General features: G+C 32.3%; 1 protein-coding gene across 1 annotated transcript in view; it reads left to right on the top strand.

Moving 5' to 3' along the window:
* The first annotated feature begins 1,154 nt into the window (after window positions 1-1,154).
* The window catches only part of LOC123895654 (probable LRR receptor-like serine/threonine-protein kinase At3g47570), a 43,572-nt gene continuing 25,972 nt past the window's right edge, over window positions 1,155-18,754 (top strand). The window contains exons 1-2 of the mRNA XM_045946115.1: window positions 1,155-1,816; window positions 6,618-6,761. Coding sequence (XP_045802071.1) covers window positions 1,183-1,816; window positions 6,618-6,761 — 778 coding nt within the window. The 5' untranslated portion in view covers window positions 1,155-1,182. The remainder of the gene's footprint in view (window positions 1,817-6,617; window positions 6,762-18,754) is intronic.

Raw genomic sequence — 18,754 nt, 5'->3', positions numbered from 1 at the left:
GTTGAGTTGTTGAAAAGGGACATATGAACCTATAGTCCAACCATATCAGAAGAAGGTATGAGGCAATTGTTGATTTTTTAAGTGGATGATAATTGCAGTTATCTATAGGAATAGAATTTGGATTTTGTGTGTCATCAAAAATTTCATGTTCTGGTTTTATATGTCATGAATGAAAGACGGGATAAGAAGGACAAATTTTCTAGATTTTAATATTTGTCACGATTTAATCGTGGCTAACTCTTTTCGAAATACTTTTTCCAATTGTTCCGGTTTATACTTGTTACCAGAAAACTTAGGAAAAAGTGTTCCGAAAATTTTCAATTTAGCCACGGTTAAACAACCGTGGCAAATGTTCAAAACTCATTTTTTAAGTTTTTTAACAGGGGTAAAATGAGAATATTGGTTTGTTTGTAGGGGTAAAGGGATAATTGTAGGGATAGAAAAAAAAAAATTTCTAGCTAGCAAGATAAAGGAAATTGCATCGAAATTCTCTTAGTATTATTAGAGACTTAAAAATACTCCAAAGTACCTAGTGGAAAACTAACTAACCCGATGAGAATGGAAAAACAGAATATATTGGTACCGTTTCGCCTAATTTTTTTTTTCAAAAATAAGAAGTTAAGGCAAACAACAATTTTTAAAAACTATATTTAAAAAAAAAATAACTTCTATATTTTAGGAAAAATTAAAATATATTATCAAACATATCATTTAACACTATTATTTAAAAAGAAAGATATACCAACCATTTTTTATTTTAGTTACAAGGGTATTATTTTTAGCTTTATGATTAAAAGAACTTATACACCTAAAAAAAGCCGGGTCAAACTGTACCATACTAGTCTCCGTCCCAAAATATAAGAAAAAATTGATAAAAATTTAGACTAAATACATCAACTTTGGTGGATTAGTTTTCATTTATATTTTGGGACGGATGTACCATTTTTCTCAATGGGTTGCTACGCACTTATGTTCATAATTAATGGAAGACTTGAACTTTGGAAGTTATGAGTTATATTTAATATCGCTAATGGAAGACTTTCAGACTTTCAGTAATCCCAATATCACGCTTAAAAAAAATAGTAAAGAAATTAATAAAAGCATTTTTATACCACTATATATATATAACCTCTTCTCATTAGTCCCTTGCTTGCCTCTTCTCTCATCCACTTACTACCAAAAATGGTGAATCTATTATTATCTTGTTGTATCTTTCTTTTTTGGCTCTCACTGCATTGTATCGTGCCTTGCTTAGCTGCTGCAAATAAAAAAAACATTACCACAGATGAATCTTCTCTTCTAGCATTCAAATCCCTCATTACCTCCTCAGACCCCAATAATTATGTATTGGCTAATTGGTCAACCTCATCTTCTGTATGCAATTGGGTTGGTGTCACTTGTGATGAGAGACACAATAGAGTCAACACCTTGAATCTTACAAACATGGGTCTTAGAGGTACTGTATCTCCAAACTTGGGAAATTTATCCTTCCTTGTCAAACTTGACCTCTCCCATAATAGTTTTGGTGGTCAGTTACCTAAAGAGATATGTTCGTTGCACCGATTGAAGATTCTTCATATAAGCTATAACCAGTTTGTTGGAGAAATTCCGACAGCGTTAGGTAACTTATCAAAACTTGAAATTTTGTATATTGGCGCTAACAATCTAAGAGGTTTTATTCCCCAATCGATCGCCAACCTTCGTCAGTTGAAAATTTTGGATGCTATGGCCAACCGGCTGTCTGGACCCATTCCTCAATCAATTTTTAATCTCTCTTCACTTGAAGAAATGGGTCTATCTTCCAACAACTTATCAGGTACTACTCCTACTCCTAACTCTATACTTTATGTGCCATAAGATGACTTATCAATCTGAAATTAAACGAACACCGCACCAAAGTGAGAAAGCTATAAGCTACTTAAAAAAATATCTGAAATAAAAAAAACTATAAACTAGTGAAAGCTTGTTACCAAACACCTTTAATTTTATGAAACAAGCTTATAAACTAATATAATAAGCTATATGCTAATTTATTTGACAGACACATATTTGTTATATTTCTTTGTTTTCCACTATCTGTTATTTTAGAATTTCAATATACTATTTTTTTAGAATTAATAGGTAAAAAATAATGCTTAATAGACATTTGTGTTACTCCATCCGTCCCAAATCTTTAGTCTTTTTAGTTTTTTAATTTTGTCCCAAAACTTTAGTCCTTTTAATAAATCAATGCACATTTAGTGATACTTTACCATTTGTACCTTTACAAAAGTTAAAGCATTGATTAAATATATTTTCTCTTTATTAATAAAGTAAGGGTAAAAATAACTTTACTTTTCATTTCTTAATCTCCGTACAAAACTCCAAAAAGACTAAAGTTTTAGGACAGAGGGATGGGAGTAATGTTGAGGATCCATAGAAAGAGAAAACATAAAATGACTAGGTTTTCATTAGGAACGTTCAAAGAGTCTTAGAATACAAAACAATAGAAAGGTATAAATATTAAAGTATAAAAGACTAAACTACCTTTAATATAATATATTATTTATATATTATCTAACAATTTGATTATAAAAAAAAATGCTTAATAAACATTCTCGTCACAATGCATCACTACAAGAAAATACGGGATTAGCTACGACGGCGTTTGTTGCTAATTCGTAGCTAATCTCTAGTAAAACAGAGTTAGCTACAGATTTGTTGTGAATTAGCTGTCATATAGGGCGTAGCATGGATTGGGCGGCAAATCATCTATCAAAAAATTTCCTAGCTAATTTGCATCTAATGTAATGAATATCCTAGCTAGTTCCCAATTAATACCTAGTTAAATAATGTTCAAAAGTTTGTGTTTCCTAACTAAATCGCTAGATATTGTCACAACAATTTCACACTAGATCTCTAGCTAAATTTCCTAGCGATTTCGCAGCCATTTCCAAGCTTTTTGGAATTTTTACAATTATAAAAAGCTTTTGTAATAAGAAAGTATTAGGCTAGCAAATAAAAGTAAAAAAAGCCTTTCAAATAAAAAATTATTAGGCTACCTAATTATAGATTTTGCTATAATAATGATAATTGACCCGATAATAATAATAACAACAATATATAAATGCTAGACTATACTCAAACTTGATTTTTGATAACAATACAATATAACAAACTACGTGGAAGTGTAAGCTTTAAATCACTTCTCCGGAAAATCAACTTTGTTTATAACACATGACAGCATAATCAAAACTACTAGAAATGAAAGTTCTGTTTTTGTTACACATTAACTAAAGAAACGCAAGATATTTTAATTGAATGAAAAAGTCTTTCCACAAACAAAACAGGGTGAAATTGCTATCTACAGATCAGTTAAACATTTGGTCGTATAACATATGCTACAAGTTCCAACATCTAGAGGCCATATGCTACAATTCTATTTACTGTAAGAAACAAAGAACTGATTTCAATGAATTGAATCAATCCACTGATTGACCTATACATATAGTTTCTTTCATTTTTGTTGAAACTCAAATAGTATATTAATTCATAACACTAACTTGATGAGTGTGCCCGAGCCCGACCACCATTTCTTTAGCACCAATTGCTTGCAGTGTTTCCTCAATAATGAATGGGACACACCTGAATATTGTGTTATTGAGTTATAATATAATTTAATAAATATCTCACAAATAAGTTAAATAATGTTGTAATTAAGACAAAAACACATGTAAACTAATATATTTTGGGAACATTAATAAAAAGTAAATGGAGTCACAAAGCTAGTCTTCAGGGAACTAACCATATCTCTATCACGTTTCTATATTAACTCCACATCATACTAATTACAGAATATACTAATTTATTGCTATTCCACTCTCTTGACTCCTTTGACCCCCCAATATATTTTAGATTACAATTCTAGCTTACATTGCAGCATGTAATAATTTATTTGCTAAGGTTGTTTTCCATTCCCCTGGCAACTAGAGACCAAAAATCCAAACTGAGCCTGATCTAACAATGATGTGCCAAACTTTCAACTTTCACGTGAACTCAATTTAAAAGCAGGGTATATAATGAAACTACATGGTATTCAAATTACTTAAACTTTTTAGAAAATTTTATTTTTTTCAAATTACTTGATAATTTATGTTATATTTTGTTTATTATGCCCTTCTTATTTTAAATTTTTTTTTACTAAACTTTTTTGTATCTACAATATATAAAAAGAAGATATGTATGAAATTCCCAATTTGCCTCCTTTTCATTTTTTGACACATAATCAATTCAGGGTTATTTTGTGTCTTTATAAAAAAAGGTTAGTAGAAAAATGTTAAAAGATTTCTCAGTCAACATGATTTGAACCCTTACATTTACCACTAAGCCATGTAAATTAATTTGTTATATTTTTGGAATCAACATATAATCAATATGAGTTAAATGCTCAATTGTAACCACAAAACTCTACTTTATTTGTTACTTCTCCCACGCTTTTTTTCTTTTTTATTTGAAAATCCAATTTTTTTGTATGTAACCCAAATTGAAATTACCTCACTTTATAAAAAATCAATTTTTTTATTAAATAAAAATCAATTATTAACTGGGCAACGATATATCCTATACACCATCATTTTCAAGGGTATTTTGTATCATATTTGAAAGTTAATAACTAATTTCAATATTTTAATATTTTTCTTTAGGTGGTTACTTCCATTTTAATATTTTAATATTTTTTGTCATATATTTATACTCATATATTACGATAGCCTAATTTTTGTATGATTTATGCATACCTATGTGTTTTACTCAAATTAATAAGTTTGTCTGTTCTTTTTATAATAACATCTATGGGACCTATATTTATACTCATATATTAAGAATCTACAATATATAAAAAGAAGATACGTATGAAATTCCCAATTTGCCTCCTTTTCATTTTTTGACACATAATCAATTCAGAGTTATTTTGTGTCTTTATCAAAAAAAGTTAGTAGAAAAATGTTAAAAGATTTCTCAGTCAGCATGATTTGAACCCTTACATTTACCACTAAGCCATGTAAATTAATTTGTTATATTTTTGGAATCAACATATAATCAATATGAGTTAAATGTTCAATTGTAACCACAAAACTCTACTTTATTTGTTACTTCTCCCACGCTTTTTTTCTTTTTATTTGAAAATCCAATTTTTTTGTATGTAACCCAAATTGAAATTATCTCACTTTATGAAAAATCAATTTTTTTATTAAATAAAAATCAATTATTAACTGGCAACGATATATCCTATATACACCATCATTTTCAAGGGTATTTTGTATCATATTTGAAAGTTAATAACTAATTTCAATATTTTAATATTTTTCTTTAGGTGGTTACTTTCAATTTAATATTTTAATATTTTTTGTCATATATTTATACTCATATATTACGATAGCCTAATTTTTGTATGATTTATGCATGACCTATGTGTTTGTCTGTTCTTTTATAATAACATTTGTGGGACCTATATTTATACTCATATATTAAGAATTTTGAATGAAACAAAACAATGAAAACCTGAATTTGGACTTCAATTCATGAAGAGTTTCTTCGCGATGAAGTCGGAGGTTAACCTACGAGTGTTGAAATATAATAAGCACATATACTCAAATATTCAAACACTAACTAACACGAAATCCATCCAAAATCCAATAAAATCACAACCCCAACCAATTCAGGTCCAATTAACATCACAATACAATTCAATTGAAAACATAATCAATCAACCGACGACAAATCAAAATCAATTGCCATAACAAATCGGAATAATGGAAACAAATCGGATCGGATCTAAAACAAAAGAGGTAACAAAATTGATACGAGAGAGACCTGAAGAACAAGCAGCATAACTGGCCTCGAAGAGGTGGAATCCAGAGCTTCTTCTTCCAATACGAAAACCTAATTCTCTCTCGAGTCAGCGATGAAGAAATGATTCAGATGCGAGAGGAAGCTATTCTGAGATATGTGAGGAAGCGATTGTCACGACCCAAACTTCTATCGTGACCGGCGCACGAACTAAGACTAGTCCGGCAAGCCTAATGACAAATTTATCAAATAAGAATCAAGAAAGTTCCAAAGTGACATTTTTCTTCAAAGTAATATTGACTAAAATTTCGATAGGCTGTAATTGCAACGTTTCCAAAAAAAATCAAAATAAAACCTGATTTATAGCATACATCATCGGCCAGAGTTTCAAGAAACACATGTTTTTAAATTCATACATCCCAACTGAAATTTAAAACCTTGGCTGGAACCCATATATACTTCAAATAATTAAGTCACTAGGTTTGGTCTAGTGATGAGGGGTCTGAGTAATACGCTATAGGTACTGGATTCGATCCATAGCTCAATGTAAAACAAAAAAAAAACTTCCAATAAACTATCGGTGACTTTCATCGGTTGAAATTTTTGACTCTGCAATTTAACATGCTTTTGGGACGCATACCTCAAATAATTCCAAACATGTCTTCACTTTAAATAATAGCTTTATTTCGTAACAACTTTGCAGGTTCATCTAGTTCTAGATTTGAATAATATGTATCATATCAGTTATATTTATTTTCTACTGATTGGGATTTTAAAATTTCAATATACAGGATTTATCCCTCAATCCATCGGTATTTTTCCTCGGTTGAAACTTTTGTATCTGCATGCTAACCGGTTGTCTGGACTTATTCCTCAAACAATTTCAAACTTGTCTTCACTTGAAGAGATATACTTAAAGAATAATTACTTTTCAGGTATTTTAACTCTATTATGCTTCATTTTTGTGATATTTCTTTGTTTACTGTATTACTAATTGTGATTCTTGAATTTCAAGAATATAATTCTTTTCGTCCCACAATAAGTGTAGCCTATTTGATGGTTTTATATAGATTTAAAAAATATAAATAAAAGATAGAGAACTATGATTTTATAAATTATTTTAGAGTATCCTTAATATATTAAAACAAAAAACATGTTTACCACCTAAAGTAATACATGTGCCGCCCAACTCAACCAACTCTTCAGCTCCCCTACAATTTCACCTTCTATCTTTTTCTTTTTCTTTTTTATTTTATTTTCTTTTCCAATCTTTAAGTGATTAATGATTTAACTTAAAGTAAAATAAGTTTGGGTTAAATGTATTTTTATTCTCTATAAAATTACAAAATTTTAAGTTTAGTCCTAAAAAAAAAATTATTAACTCTTAGTCCCTATTTTTATTTTAGTCTTAATTGCATATTTAGTCCCTTATGTTTATTTTATGTTTCAATTTGGTTCCTTATGTTTACAAATTTTCAAGTTAGTTCCTTATGCTATTGATGTCAACATAAGTTCTTCCTTTTCATTAAATTTTGAGATAATTTTTTCTAACTTTTCGCTAAATTTTGAGTTAATTTTTTTTAAAACTTCCAAATAGTACCCTTCTAAGTTGTCTGCGTACGCAAATCTATTAGGAATGTAAACGATTTAAACAAAAATTTGACTAAAAGGACCAACTTGAAACTTTTTAAATATAAGAGACCAAATTGAAACATAAAATAAACACAAGCGACCAAATATGCATTTAAACCTTTATTTTATTTTGATTAATTTTTGGGACTAAAAGTATAATTTTTTGTAAAAAATTTTCAAAATTTGTATTGTTCTTATAAACTATAATACTATGAAGGATTAGAATTACTATTAAAATTTAATATGGACTAAATTACGTAATTTTGTATAGGGATTGAAAACATATTTAACCCAATAAATTTTTTGTCTTAAATATCTCAAAATTTGTTTTCAGTATCTATAAATTTTTTTAACAAGTTTAATTTGGTGTTTCAAATATTTTTCGTCAAGACTTTTGGTCTTAAAATATTTTTCGTCACGACTTTTGGTCCTTACTTTTTAGTCAACTTATGCATGACATTCGAAATTTAGAATTTTTTGCGGTCATATTTAGTACATTATAAAAATATAAAACTTAATTTTTTTTAACAAGTGATGAATTAAATATGAATTTTAAAATTTTTGTCACTTAACAAATCATATTTAATTCTTCTTTTTAACAAATAATCTAAATTTTTAAGGGAGAAAGTTTTACAATATCAAAGAAATTATATCAAAATAGCAAAGGAGTTTGTAGAAAAAGATAACATATGACGATCAAAAGAAAATTATACAGGAGAGAATGTTTCTTTTCAAGGGTCATACCACACATTGTTGATCTCCATAATTGCTTCTAATTTAATAATTTGATAGTTTGCTTGAAATAATGTTGATCTCCATTATTTTACAACTTAGTTAGATTTGTTATTAGGTTTTATACTTCCCTTCTCTATATGTATCTCTTTTGCAAAATTTTAAATTTTTTTAACAAGAGATAAATTAAATATGAAGTTTTTTTAATCTTTTTCCACATATAAATTCATAAATAATTCATTTAATGTTAAAAAAAATTAAATTTTTTTCAGAGATGTTCTTATAATAATATTATAAACATGGATACAAAAAATCATTCAAAAATATGAAAGTATACAAGAGTTTGATTAAAAGTAAGGACCAAAACGAATCATTGAATTAGGAGAACATGAATTTCGATTTCTGAGAGTAACATTTTTTAATAAAATGTTATTTATATTACGGTCGAACTCTAAATTACCAAATTTCTTCTCCTAAAAAACGGAGATTAAGAACAAAAAAATTGCCACCAATCTATTAACTTATTGAACATTATTTTTTTAATCCATAAACCATATGATTAGGATCTTCATAACTAGACTATTTTGAAATAAAAATATTATTTACAAATTCATAAATTTATAATTTCTATAAAAATAATAAACATATATTTGTAAAAAAAAATTTATAATATCTATGCATCGCACGGGTAGAAGTACTAGTATATTATAATTGTGTAAACTAAAATTACCGCGCTTCCTGTTAAAAGAAATGAAGTTATGGTTCGTAGTATATAGCATAAGCGTTTATGATGATAAGTGTTTATAAAAAATGTTTATTCCATTTGTATATTCTATATTTTCAAAATATAAAAAATGTTTTTTAATAAAGATTTACAATCTCTGGTGCTAGAAAGTCAAAAGTGTCGAATATAAACGGCATAAATGAAGGTGTGAAAACACAAGAAGGGGGGGTTGAATTGTGTTTTAGTCAAGTTTAAAACTTTTTAAAGTTCTTAACTTAACTACAACAGCAGCGGATAAATAACACAATAAAACAAGTTAAGAGAGAGAGAGAGATCACACAAGCAATTTATACTGGTTCCTCTCACAAAACGAGAGTAGTCCAGTCCCCTTGCACTTCCAAGGGATTTCACTATAATCACACAAGATTACAACTGCTCAAGCACACAAGCAAGAGACTTCTCAACAATGCTCAAGCACACAAGCTTAAGACTTCACACTTAAGCACACAAGCTTAAGTTACCTCAAGTACTAGATATAATAAAGTAATGGAAAGTATACAACAGCTCTTAGTCAGAACCTAGAAGAACAAATACTAAATATTTGAACTAAAAGTGCAACAACACAGTTCAGAGGTTCAGAGCTTTGTATGAGGAATTCAGAGTTTGTTTGTACGTGATAATAATCCTTGATCAATAATTGTGTATACAACTGATTCCTTTAGTATATATACGACTAGAAAAAAGTCGTTGCAAAGAAGACCGTTGAAGTAGATAATCTTTTGTCTTCAAGCAGCCTGTCTTGATGCAGTTTGGTTGTATCCAAAACTAAGTAAGAGTTTCAGGTACTTTGACTACTGCAGAGAAGACTTTCCTTATTCAGCTAACACAACTGATGACCCACGTTCTCAAAAGAGGACAGACAGAAGGAGATTAGCTGTTCTGATCAGGCTTGAAAGGTCCTTTTCTTCATTGGTAGAAGAGTTGACTTGCAAAAGAGAATCTTTACAAACTTCAAGAAGATCATCAGAGTTTGATGAAGCTAAGACCTTAAGAAGTTCTGAAGACTTTATCGTCTGAAGTCTACAACTTCTGAGCGCTTACAAACTTCTGAAATCCTTATCTTCTGATCATTAATCAGAGCTTAATTGAATCTAAGTCCTGCACACTTAAATTAAATTTTTAGTCCTTCCAATTGTTTATTAATACTTTGTTATCATCAAAACCTTAATAGATTTAGGGGCAAACATTTTTAAATCAATTTTGTTCCAACAATCTCCCCCTTTTTGATGATGACAAACATAAGTATTAATTGACAATTGTTGTTAAATCAACTTATCATGTTTCTCTTAGGTTTGTGAGGTTTGCAAGCTCCCCCTAAGATTGATACTCCTTAAAGCCAAAGCTTTAAGTTTTATCCATGATATTTTAATTTAGTATAAGATTAAGATAATTTGGAATGAAATAAATTTTCATATCTTTCTTCAGAGTGAGAGGTTTGCAAGCTCTCCCCCTAAGTCTCATAAGGCTAAGTTAAAATTGCACTCTTAACTTATCCTTACTTATAAAATTTATTTCAGTTTCAACTAACTTAGTCTCCACATTGAAATACGTAAAACAACTTAAAAGTAACAACTTTTAACTTAACGGATAAAAGCGAGAGCGTGGTTTCAGCTTTGAAACTTATCACTTATCAATTAATGCGTAACTACTCCCCCTTTTGTCATTATCAAAAAGTAAAAAAAAATTATATAACCAAGACCGTGAAAGAAGAAGAGTGGTTGTTACAAAGGTGAATTTATTTCAAAAACAAAAAACAACGCGCTCAAAGGTTTATAAAAGGTGAACGAGTTAACATGCATTCTTCACATAAAAACAAGAATAAACGAGTATATCAAGAAGGATCAAGAAGAATGAGAAGGTTTAGTTCACGTATCGCAGAGTTTCGGAGAAAGAAAGAAGAAGAGAAACGCGAAAAAGATGAGAAAAATAAAGAAGACGACAAGAAACCACAAGATGCTGAGATTATAATCATCTCATCAGATTCTGAAGCTGAAGAGAATGAAGATGATGCTGACTATGTTGAGTTCTTGGCTGGCTATGTTCCAGAAGAAGAACAAGAAGAAGAAGAAGAGCAAAACCCAGATCCCATAGAAATTTCATCAGAGGATGCTGAGGAGAAATCTGAGATTTCTTCTGAGTATTATCCATCTGACTAGGATTAGGTTGTCTTTTTCTTTTTACCAATGTACTCAACATTGTTAGATCATTAATAAAAATTTTCTTTTAAATTCATCTTGTGTTCTTATGTTCTTGTTTATCAAAGAAAAGATTAGCACACAAAAAAATATAACAAACCACATAACTAAGTTAAAAACCAAAATAAAAATTGTTCAGAAGATAAATATCATGAAAGACATAAAGTGCAAAGAATCCTAAGGTTTCTTGAGAAAGGCTAAGAACTGGTCAAATTTGTCATTCAGAGACCCCACGTTGGAAACTAGACCATCCACTTTAGATTCCAAATTGAGGTGAGCTGTCCTTTGCCTTTCCAAACTTTCTTGTTGTTCCCTCAGAGCTTCTTGAAAAATCTGCAGGTGATCTACAACCACAGGTGCTTGATCTTCAACCAAAGGTGTCTTGCCTTTATCAGAGGAGGGTTCACCTTCCTCTGGATAATCAATCATCAGGATATCAGCATCTGGAGCATCCTCTTGGTTCAGCTCAGGGATTTCTTCAGCAAGTCTTGCAGCAGCTTCAGCTAGACGTTCATTCTCAAACCGTTGATCCTCAAGACTCTTGAAAAGCTTAGAATCCACCCAGCATTCCTTAAAAACGGACATGTGCCTCGTAGTAGCAGCAATAGCAGCAAGCTTAGCACGCTCATGCTCTTCATGGTTAAACCCAGTCAGTCGTTTCACACTAGCTCTTGCTAAGCTGTCCTTCAGCAATTGTACCAAATCCAAATCCCGTTGCCCAATCGCAGTCTTGATCTCATCACCCATTGCATCCAGAGCTTTGCAGATTTTAGCCTTAATAAGTGACACCTCCAAATCCACATCAGAGGGACACACGAAAAACCTGTCCTGAATATGGGATAACCTAAGTAAATCATCATACAGCTGATTGGAGAGGTTACCAAAAGGGTCAGAGGATGAGGGTGAGATATTGGGAATGGTAGAGAGTTTTGATGGTTCATTAGCAGGGTTGTTAATGATAACAACTTCTGCTTCTGAAGGGTTAGGGGCACAAGTATGAATGCTTGGTTTAGGATTGGGTTCAGGAGTTGATTCAGAGGAAGAGATGTCAGATGTTGATTCAGGATAAATGTGTTCAGGTGATGGTTCAGGAGATTTGTGTTCAGTGGTTGGTTCAGGAGATTTGTGTGGAGAGGGTTGTTTGGTGGGAGAGGTTTGTTCAGCAGTTGGAACATCTGGTTGAGGTTCAGATGGTGGAATGTCAGGTGATTGCTTTTGTGGTTGAGGTTGAGGTAGATGTGATTTTGGTTTAGGAGGTGAGGAAGATTTGTGGGTTTCATGAGTAAGAGGTTGATTATTGAGAGGGTCAGGGTTGAGGTGTTTTTCGAGTTCAGAAAGTGGGTTATCAGAAGGTGAAATATTGGGAAGAATAGTTCTAAGTGGTTTAGTAAACCCTAATCCAATTTCAGCTTCGTTAAAGATGTACTTAGGAGACTTACCTTTGGGATCAGGAACTTGTTTCTGATGCATCCTAGTACTCAGAGTTTCTTCATCAGACTCAGTTTCTGAATCAGATTGAGATTCAGAAGAGTCACTATCTTCACTTTCTTCTTCATCATCAACAATAATAGGCTTCTTTGATGAAGTTGCAGCAGCTTTTCCAGACACGTCTTCATGTTTCCTTTTTGTTCTTTGCTCAGCAATAGCTTCTTCTACCTTAACCTTCTTCTGAGCCAGAAGATCTGGTTTTTCTTGTTCAGCTTTCCTCTTAGGTTTCCTCTTAGGATTATACATGTTTACAGGAGCTGGATGGACCATACTCCTATCAACAGTATACCCTTCTTTCCTAAGAACTTCCAGATAATCTTGGATGATGTGCTCAGCATCCATTTCAGAGATTACTGGGTAACCATCCACATACAAGCGATCTTCAAGACTGGCTGTAAATTCTTGTGTAGGTTGAACCAACTTTGATGAGATGATACGCATCTTGGTTAGAAAACTTGCATTCAGAATCTCAGGAGTGAACTTCTTTTCCACAAGTTCTGGATGGAATTTCTTCAGATTCTGAACAACATGACCTTGATAAAGAAGGTCTGAGAGTAATCTTGGATAAACTATGGCTGTTTCCTCTGAGATTTGCTTGAAAAGATTGCTTCACAGATCCTCTCAAAGAAATATTCTCCTAGATTCACTTTCATTCCTTTCAGAAGGAAGAAGATCAAGTGACGATGAGTCCAGGAGATTGTATCAGTACCACCAACTCTTGGACTGATAGCAGCTAGTATGATCTTGAACAGCACTCTGCAGACATCAGTCAAACCCTTGACTTTACCCTTCAGTTTCAGATCTGTACATATCAGAGCCAGAAGATCATCTCTGTACCTTGTGTCCTTCTCAAAAATATCTAACTCTATCCCAGAGTTATCCAAGGCAAGCAAAGCGTTGAAATGAATAGGAGAGAAAGCCAGATTCATACCACAGATATTTGACCTAATCTGTTTTCCAGTGAACTCCAGTAAACCCATTTCTTTCCTAGATTTACCTTTTAAACTAGGATTTCTTTCAATAGCAGCAAGTTCTTCCTGCTTAGCTTCAACCTTATCAAAAACCTTAGCTTTCATCCAGAATTTCTTCAAGAGATCTAGGTAAATAGGACCATTAAGCATGTTGAAGTACTTATCCCAACCTTGAGTGGAGAAGTATCGTTTCACATCGAACCCATTTGCCTTCAAACTATCAAAGTCTATCATCTTCTCAGAGAGAAAGATGAGCTCAGATTCTGGAAACTCCATTTCGTTCCCAACGATTTGAAGATTTCTAAACATGAACGGAGGAATTTTTGTTGTTGAAGAAGATGAAGAACCGGCCATGATGGAGTTTAGGTAAGGGTAGGAACTAATGAGAGAGAAAGAAAATTTTGTTGAAGGTTTAGAGAGAAAAGAAAGTGTAGGTTGTGAAAGTGAGAAGTGTGCAAGTGTATTGTGTAAGTTTTATTTAAATGCACACAGTTAACACGAAAATAGCAAATTTGGGAAGTTACGCTAATTGACAGAAAGTTGAATACCAAAAATCATCATTAACCACCCACTACCTGACACACGTAGACCACGTGCAGAAATTTACTCGGTAACTGTTATTTTAATGGACAACTGTTCAGTAGCGAATACTAAACGTTTCCCACTTAAATAGTTCAGAGCCTCTGAGATATTTAAAATTCTCTATCAGAGTTAAGTACTTCAGAGCTTGTGTTTCAGATGTTCTGAATCATAAGTTCTGATATACATAACCTCTTACACTTTAATTGCCAAAAAAAATTTTCATTCAGAGATTGAAAACATGTTCAGATGTTTCTTTATAAAATCAAATCTTTCAACAGGTAAGGCTTTAGTAAATATGTCAGCCCATTGATTTTCAGTATCAACAAACTTAATATCTATAATGCCTCTCTGAACATAATCTCTGATAAAATGGTGTTTGATTTCAATATGTTTGGCTCTAGAGTGTAAAATAGGATTTTTAGATAAATGAATGGCTGCAGTATTATCACAATATAAAGGAATATTGTGACTCCTTACCTGATAATCTTCTAACTGATATTTTAGCCAGAGTAGTTGTGTGCAACACTTAGCTGCTGAAATGTATTCTGCTTCTGCTGTAGACAAAGCTATAGTAGTTTGTCTCTTACTAGCCCAGGAGATAAGGTTTTCACCAACAAATTGACAATTGCCACTTGTGGATTTTCTTTCAATTTTATCTCCAGCATAGTCAGCATCACAGAATCCATTTAGCACATAATCATTGGATTTCTTATAGAGAAGTCCAAGATTAGTTGTTCCTTTCAGATACCTAAAGATTCTCTTTACAGCAGTAAGATGAGACTCTCTAGGATCTGACTGGAATCTTGCACATAAGCAGACACTGAATAAAATATCTGGTCTAGAGGCTGTCAGATAGAGTAAGGAACCAATCATACCTCTGTAGACCTTTTGATCTACTTTTCCTTCATCTTCTGACTTGCTCATGTTGGTAGTTGAATGCATAGGAGTGTTCATTATCTTGCAGTCATCTAGGTTGAATTTCTTCAGAAGTTCCTTGGTATATTTTGATTGATGAACATAAGTTCCTTCCTTCTTCTGATTGATTTGAATTCCCAGAAAGAATTTCAATTCTCCCATCATGCTCATTTCAAATTCATCCTGCATTATCTTAGAAAAATTCTTGCACAAGGAAGCATTAGTTGAACCAAAGATAATATCATCAACATAAATTTGAATGATTAAAATGTCTTCTTTGGTTGTTTTTCTAAAGAGTGTGCAGTCAACCTTCCCTTTCTCAAAACCCTTTTCAAGAAGGAAATTACTGAGTCTATCATACCAAGCTCTTGGAGCTTGTTTCAGACCATACAGTGATTTTTTCAATTTGAAAACATGTTCTGGGTTTGAGATATCTTCAAAACCAGGAGGTTGCTTAACATACACTTCTTCAGAAATAAAACCATTTAAGAAGGCACTCTTAACATCCATCTGATACAGAGTTATTCCATGATTAACAGCATAAGATAGAAGTAACCTGATTGCTTCAAGTCTAGCAACTGGTGCAAAGGTTTCAGTATAGTCAATCCCCTCTTGCTGACTATAACCTTGCGCAACCAATCTAGCCTTGTTTCTTACCACTTCACCTTGTTCATTCAGCTTGTTTCTGAATACCCATTTTGTTCCAATAATGTTCTTGTGTGAAGGTTTGGGCACTAAAGTCCATACATCATTCCTTTGAAATTGATTCAGCTCTTCTTGCATGGCTACAATCCAAGCATCATCTTTCAGAGCTTCATCAATCTTTGAAGGTTCCATCATTGAGATAAGACCAACTAGAGATTCCTCATTTCTCAGTTGAGATCTTGTCTTCCTTGGACTATCCTTGTTGCCTAAGATCAGTTCCTCTGGATGTGATGATTTGTATTTGAAGGTATTTCTTGGGGGCTCATCATCTTCAGACTCATCAACAGCAAGTTCAGGAGTTGCTTCAGTTCTTTGTTGTTCAGAGTCTGTGGGAACTGTTATGTTCAGAGGTTCTTCAGAGAATGGATGTTCTGAGTAGTTTGGAATATCTGAATACTGATCCTCTGATACCTGAAATCTAGACAAACCTTCCACAAGCTCTGACACTTGGTCAGGCTCTTTGTCATCAAATTTGACATGCATAGTTTCTTCCACAGTATGTGTTTCAGAAATATACAGTCTGTATGCTTTTGAGCGTTCAGAATATCCTATAAAGATACCCTTATAACCTCTAGCATCAAATTTCTTTAGATGGACTTTGTTGTTTAAGATGTAACAAGTACATCCAAACTGATGAAAATAAGAAATGTCAGGCTTTCTTCCTTTGAACAGTTCATAAGCAGTTTTGTTCAATTTAGATCTGATATAGATTCTATTTTGAACATAACATGCTGTGTTTACAGCTTCTGCCCATAAAAATTTTGCTACATTAGTTTCATGCATCATGGTTCTGGCCATTTCTTGTAGAGTTCTATTCTTCCTTTCTACAACCCCATTTTGTTGAGGAGTTCTAGGAGAAGAGAATTCATGCAAGATGCCATATTTTTCACAAAAGTTTTCAAAAGGTTCATTTTCAAATTCTCCACCATGATCACTTCTAACTTTTAAAATAGTGTAGCCTTTTTTATTTTGAATTTGTTTGCAGAAGATGCTAAACTCATCATAAGCTTCATCTTTTGTTCTTAGGAATTTTACCCAAGTCCATCTACTGTAATCATCAACAATTACTAATCCATACTTCTTTCCATTGATAGAGGCAGTGTGAACTAGCCCAAAAAGATCAATGTGAAGAAGTTCCAATGGTCTTGAGGTAGAAACAATGTTCTTAGGTTTAAAAGATGATTTTGTAATTTTTCCTTTTTGACAAGAACCACAAAGTGTGTTTGAGTGATATTTGATTTTTGGTAAACCTCTGACAAGGTCAAGCTTGCTAAGCTTAGAGATTAAGCTCCAGTTAGCATGGCCTAACCTCTTATGCCAGATCCATTTTTCTTCACTCAAGGTCAAAAGACACATCACTTTTTGTTCATTCAAGTCAGAAAGATTAATTTTATAAACATTGTTCTTTCTCAGACCTTTGAATATAATGGAGTTATCAGATTGTTTAGACACAGTACATGATTCCTTATTAAAGACAACTACATAACCATTGTCGCAAAATTGACTTATGCTCAATAAGTTATGTTTGAGTCCATCTACTAACCAAACATCATTAATAGATAGAGAAGAATTACCTACTGTACCTGTACCTATTATCTTTCCTTTTTGATTACCTCCAAAGCCAACAGATCCTCCTTCTTTCATAGTCAGCTTAGAAAATAGTTGTTTGTCACCAGTCATATGCCTTGAACATCCACTATCCAGATACCATGAGTGATTCATGATACTTCTTTGAGTGGCAGGCTGTATGAGAAACAACTTTAATCATTGCGGTAGAACTCTTCATCACAGTTAATGATAAAGTCATCCCAGTATTCTTCCTCTTCATTTTTCAAGTTCTGATTTTTAACTTGAGAACTTGTCAGCCATTTGTCTAGGACATAAGCCCTTCTTCCTTTGCATAGGACTTGTTTCCATACTCTAGGTAGGACATATCCTTTCCTAGTTGGTAAATCTGAATGATACATTATTTCAGCTTTTGGTACCCATCTTCTGGGTCCACGCTTGTTAGTCCACAAATGCTTACTATGTTGTCTAGTGTTAGAGAAAGATATTGGTTTGGAATAATAACCTTTTTGAAACCTTTTCTTTGTTTGAAATCTGTTATTATTCCAGGATTTGAATTGTTTATGATTCCAGGGTTTGTATTTATCACCAATCCCATGTTCTGATTGATTATATCTACTAACTCTAGAATCATAAATAATCTGAGTCCTGTACTTCATCTGAGATTTGGAGTTTGAATTTTTTCTTTTAAAAACTTCTGATTTTTTAGATTGACTAGCTTCAGGTACTGAAGTTCCTTTGGATCCAGAATTTGAAGTCTCAGATGTTGAAGCTTTCAGAACATCTGAACTAATGTTCTCAGGTTCTGAACAACTTCTATCTTCTGAACTTTTCTTTCCAGATCCTGAGGCACTTGGTTCCTCTGAGCTGTCAGCTTCTAAATCGCTCAGATCATCATTGTCATTTTGACCAATACCAGGATTCTTTCCCTCTTCACTTGATGGAACAACATAATAAACCCAAGATTTTCCAACCTTTTTGGCAAAGGTCTTTAGCTTTGAATATGTTCTACCATATTCATAGCCAAGTCTTTCTCCTCTATGTCTCAAAACATTATAAATTCTATTAGCAGCTTTGCTCTTCCCAAGGTTGAGATGCACAAACTGTTGAAGAGCTATTTCCTGCTCATCAATAGGTTTGTGACAAACAGCACAACCCTTTTCAAAGTCATTTACTCTATTCAGAGTTTCTTGATACAGACCTTGAAAATGTTCTGCTTGTTCAGTCAGAGTGTTAAGCTTTTCTTGTAAAACTTTTTGTTTACTTAACACTCTGAGATGTTTCTCAATGACCTTGTTAAGTGCAGTTATAAGTTGAGATTTAGAACAGTTAGAAAATACCTCATCTGTTACTTCTGA

This window comes from Trifolium pratense, linkage group LG7 (genome assembly GCF_020283565.1).
Source record: "Trifolium pratense cultivar HEN17-A07 linkage group LG7, ARS_RC_1.1, whole genome shotgun sequence".
In the NCBI taxonomy this organism is placed as follows: Eukaryota; Viridiplantae; Streptophyta; class Magnoliopsida; order Fabales; family Fabaceae; genus Trifolium; species Trifolium pratense.
The sequence above is the reverse complement of the archived record's forward strand: the minus strand, read 5'-3'. Positions and strand labels throughout refer to the sequence as shown.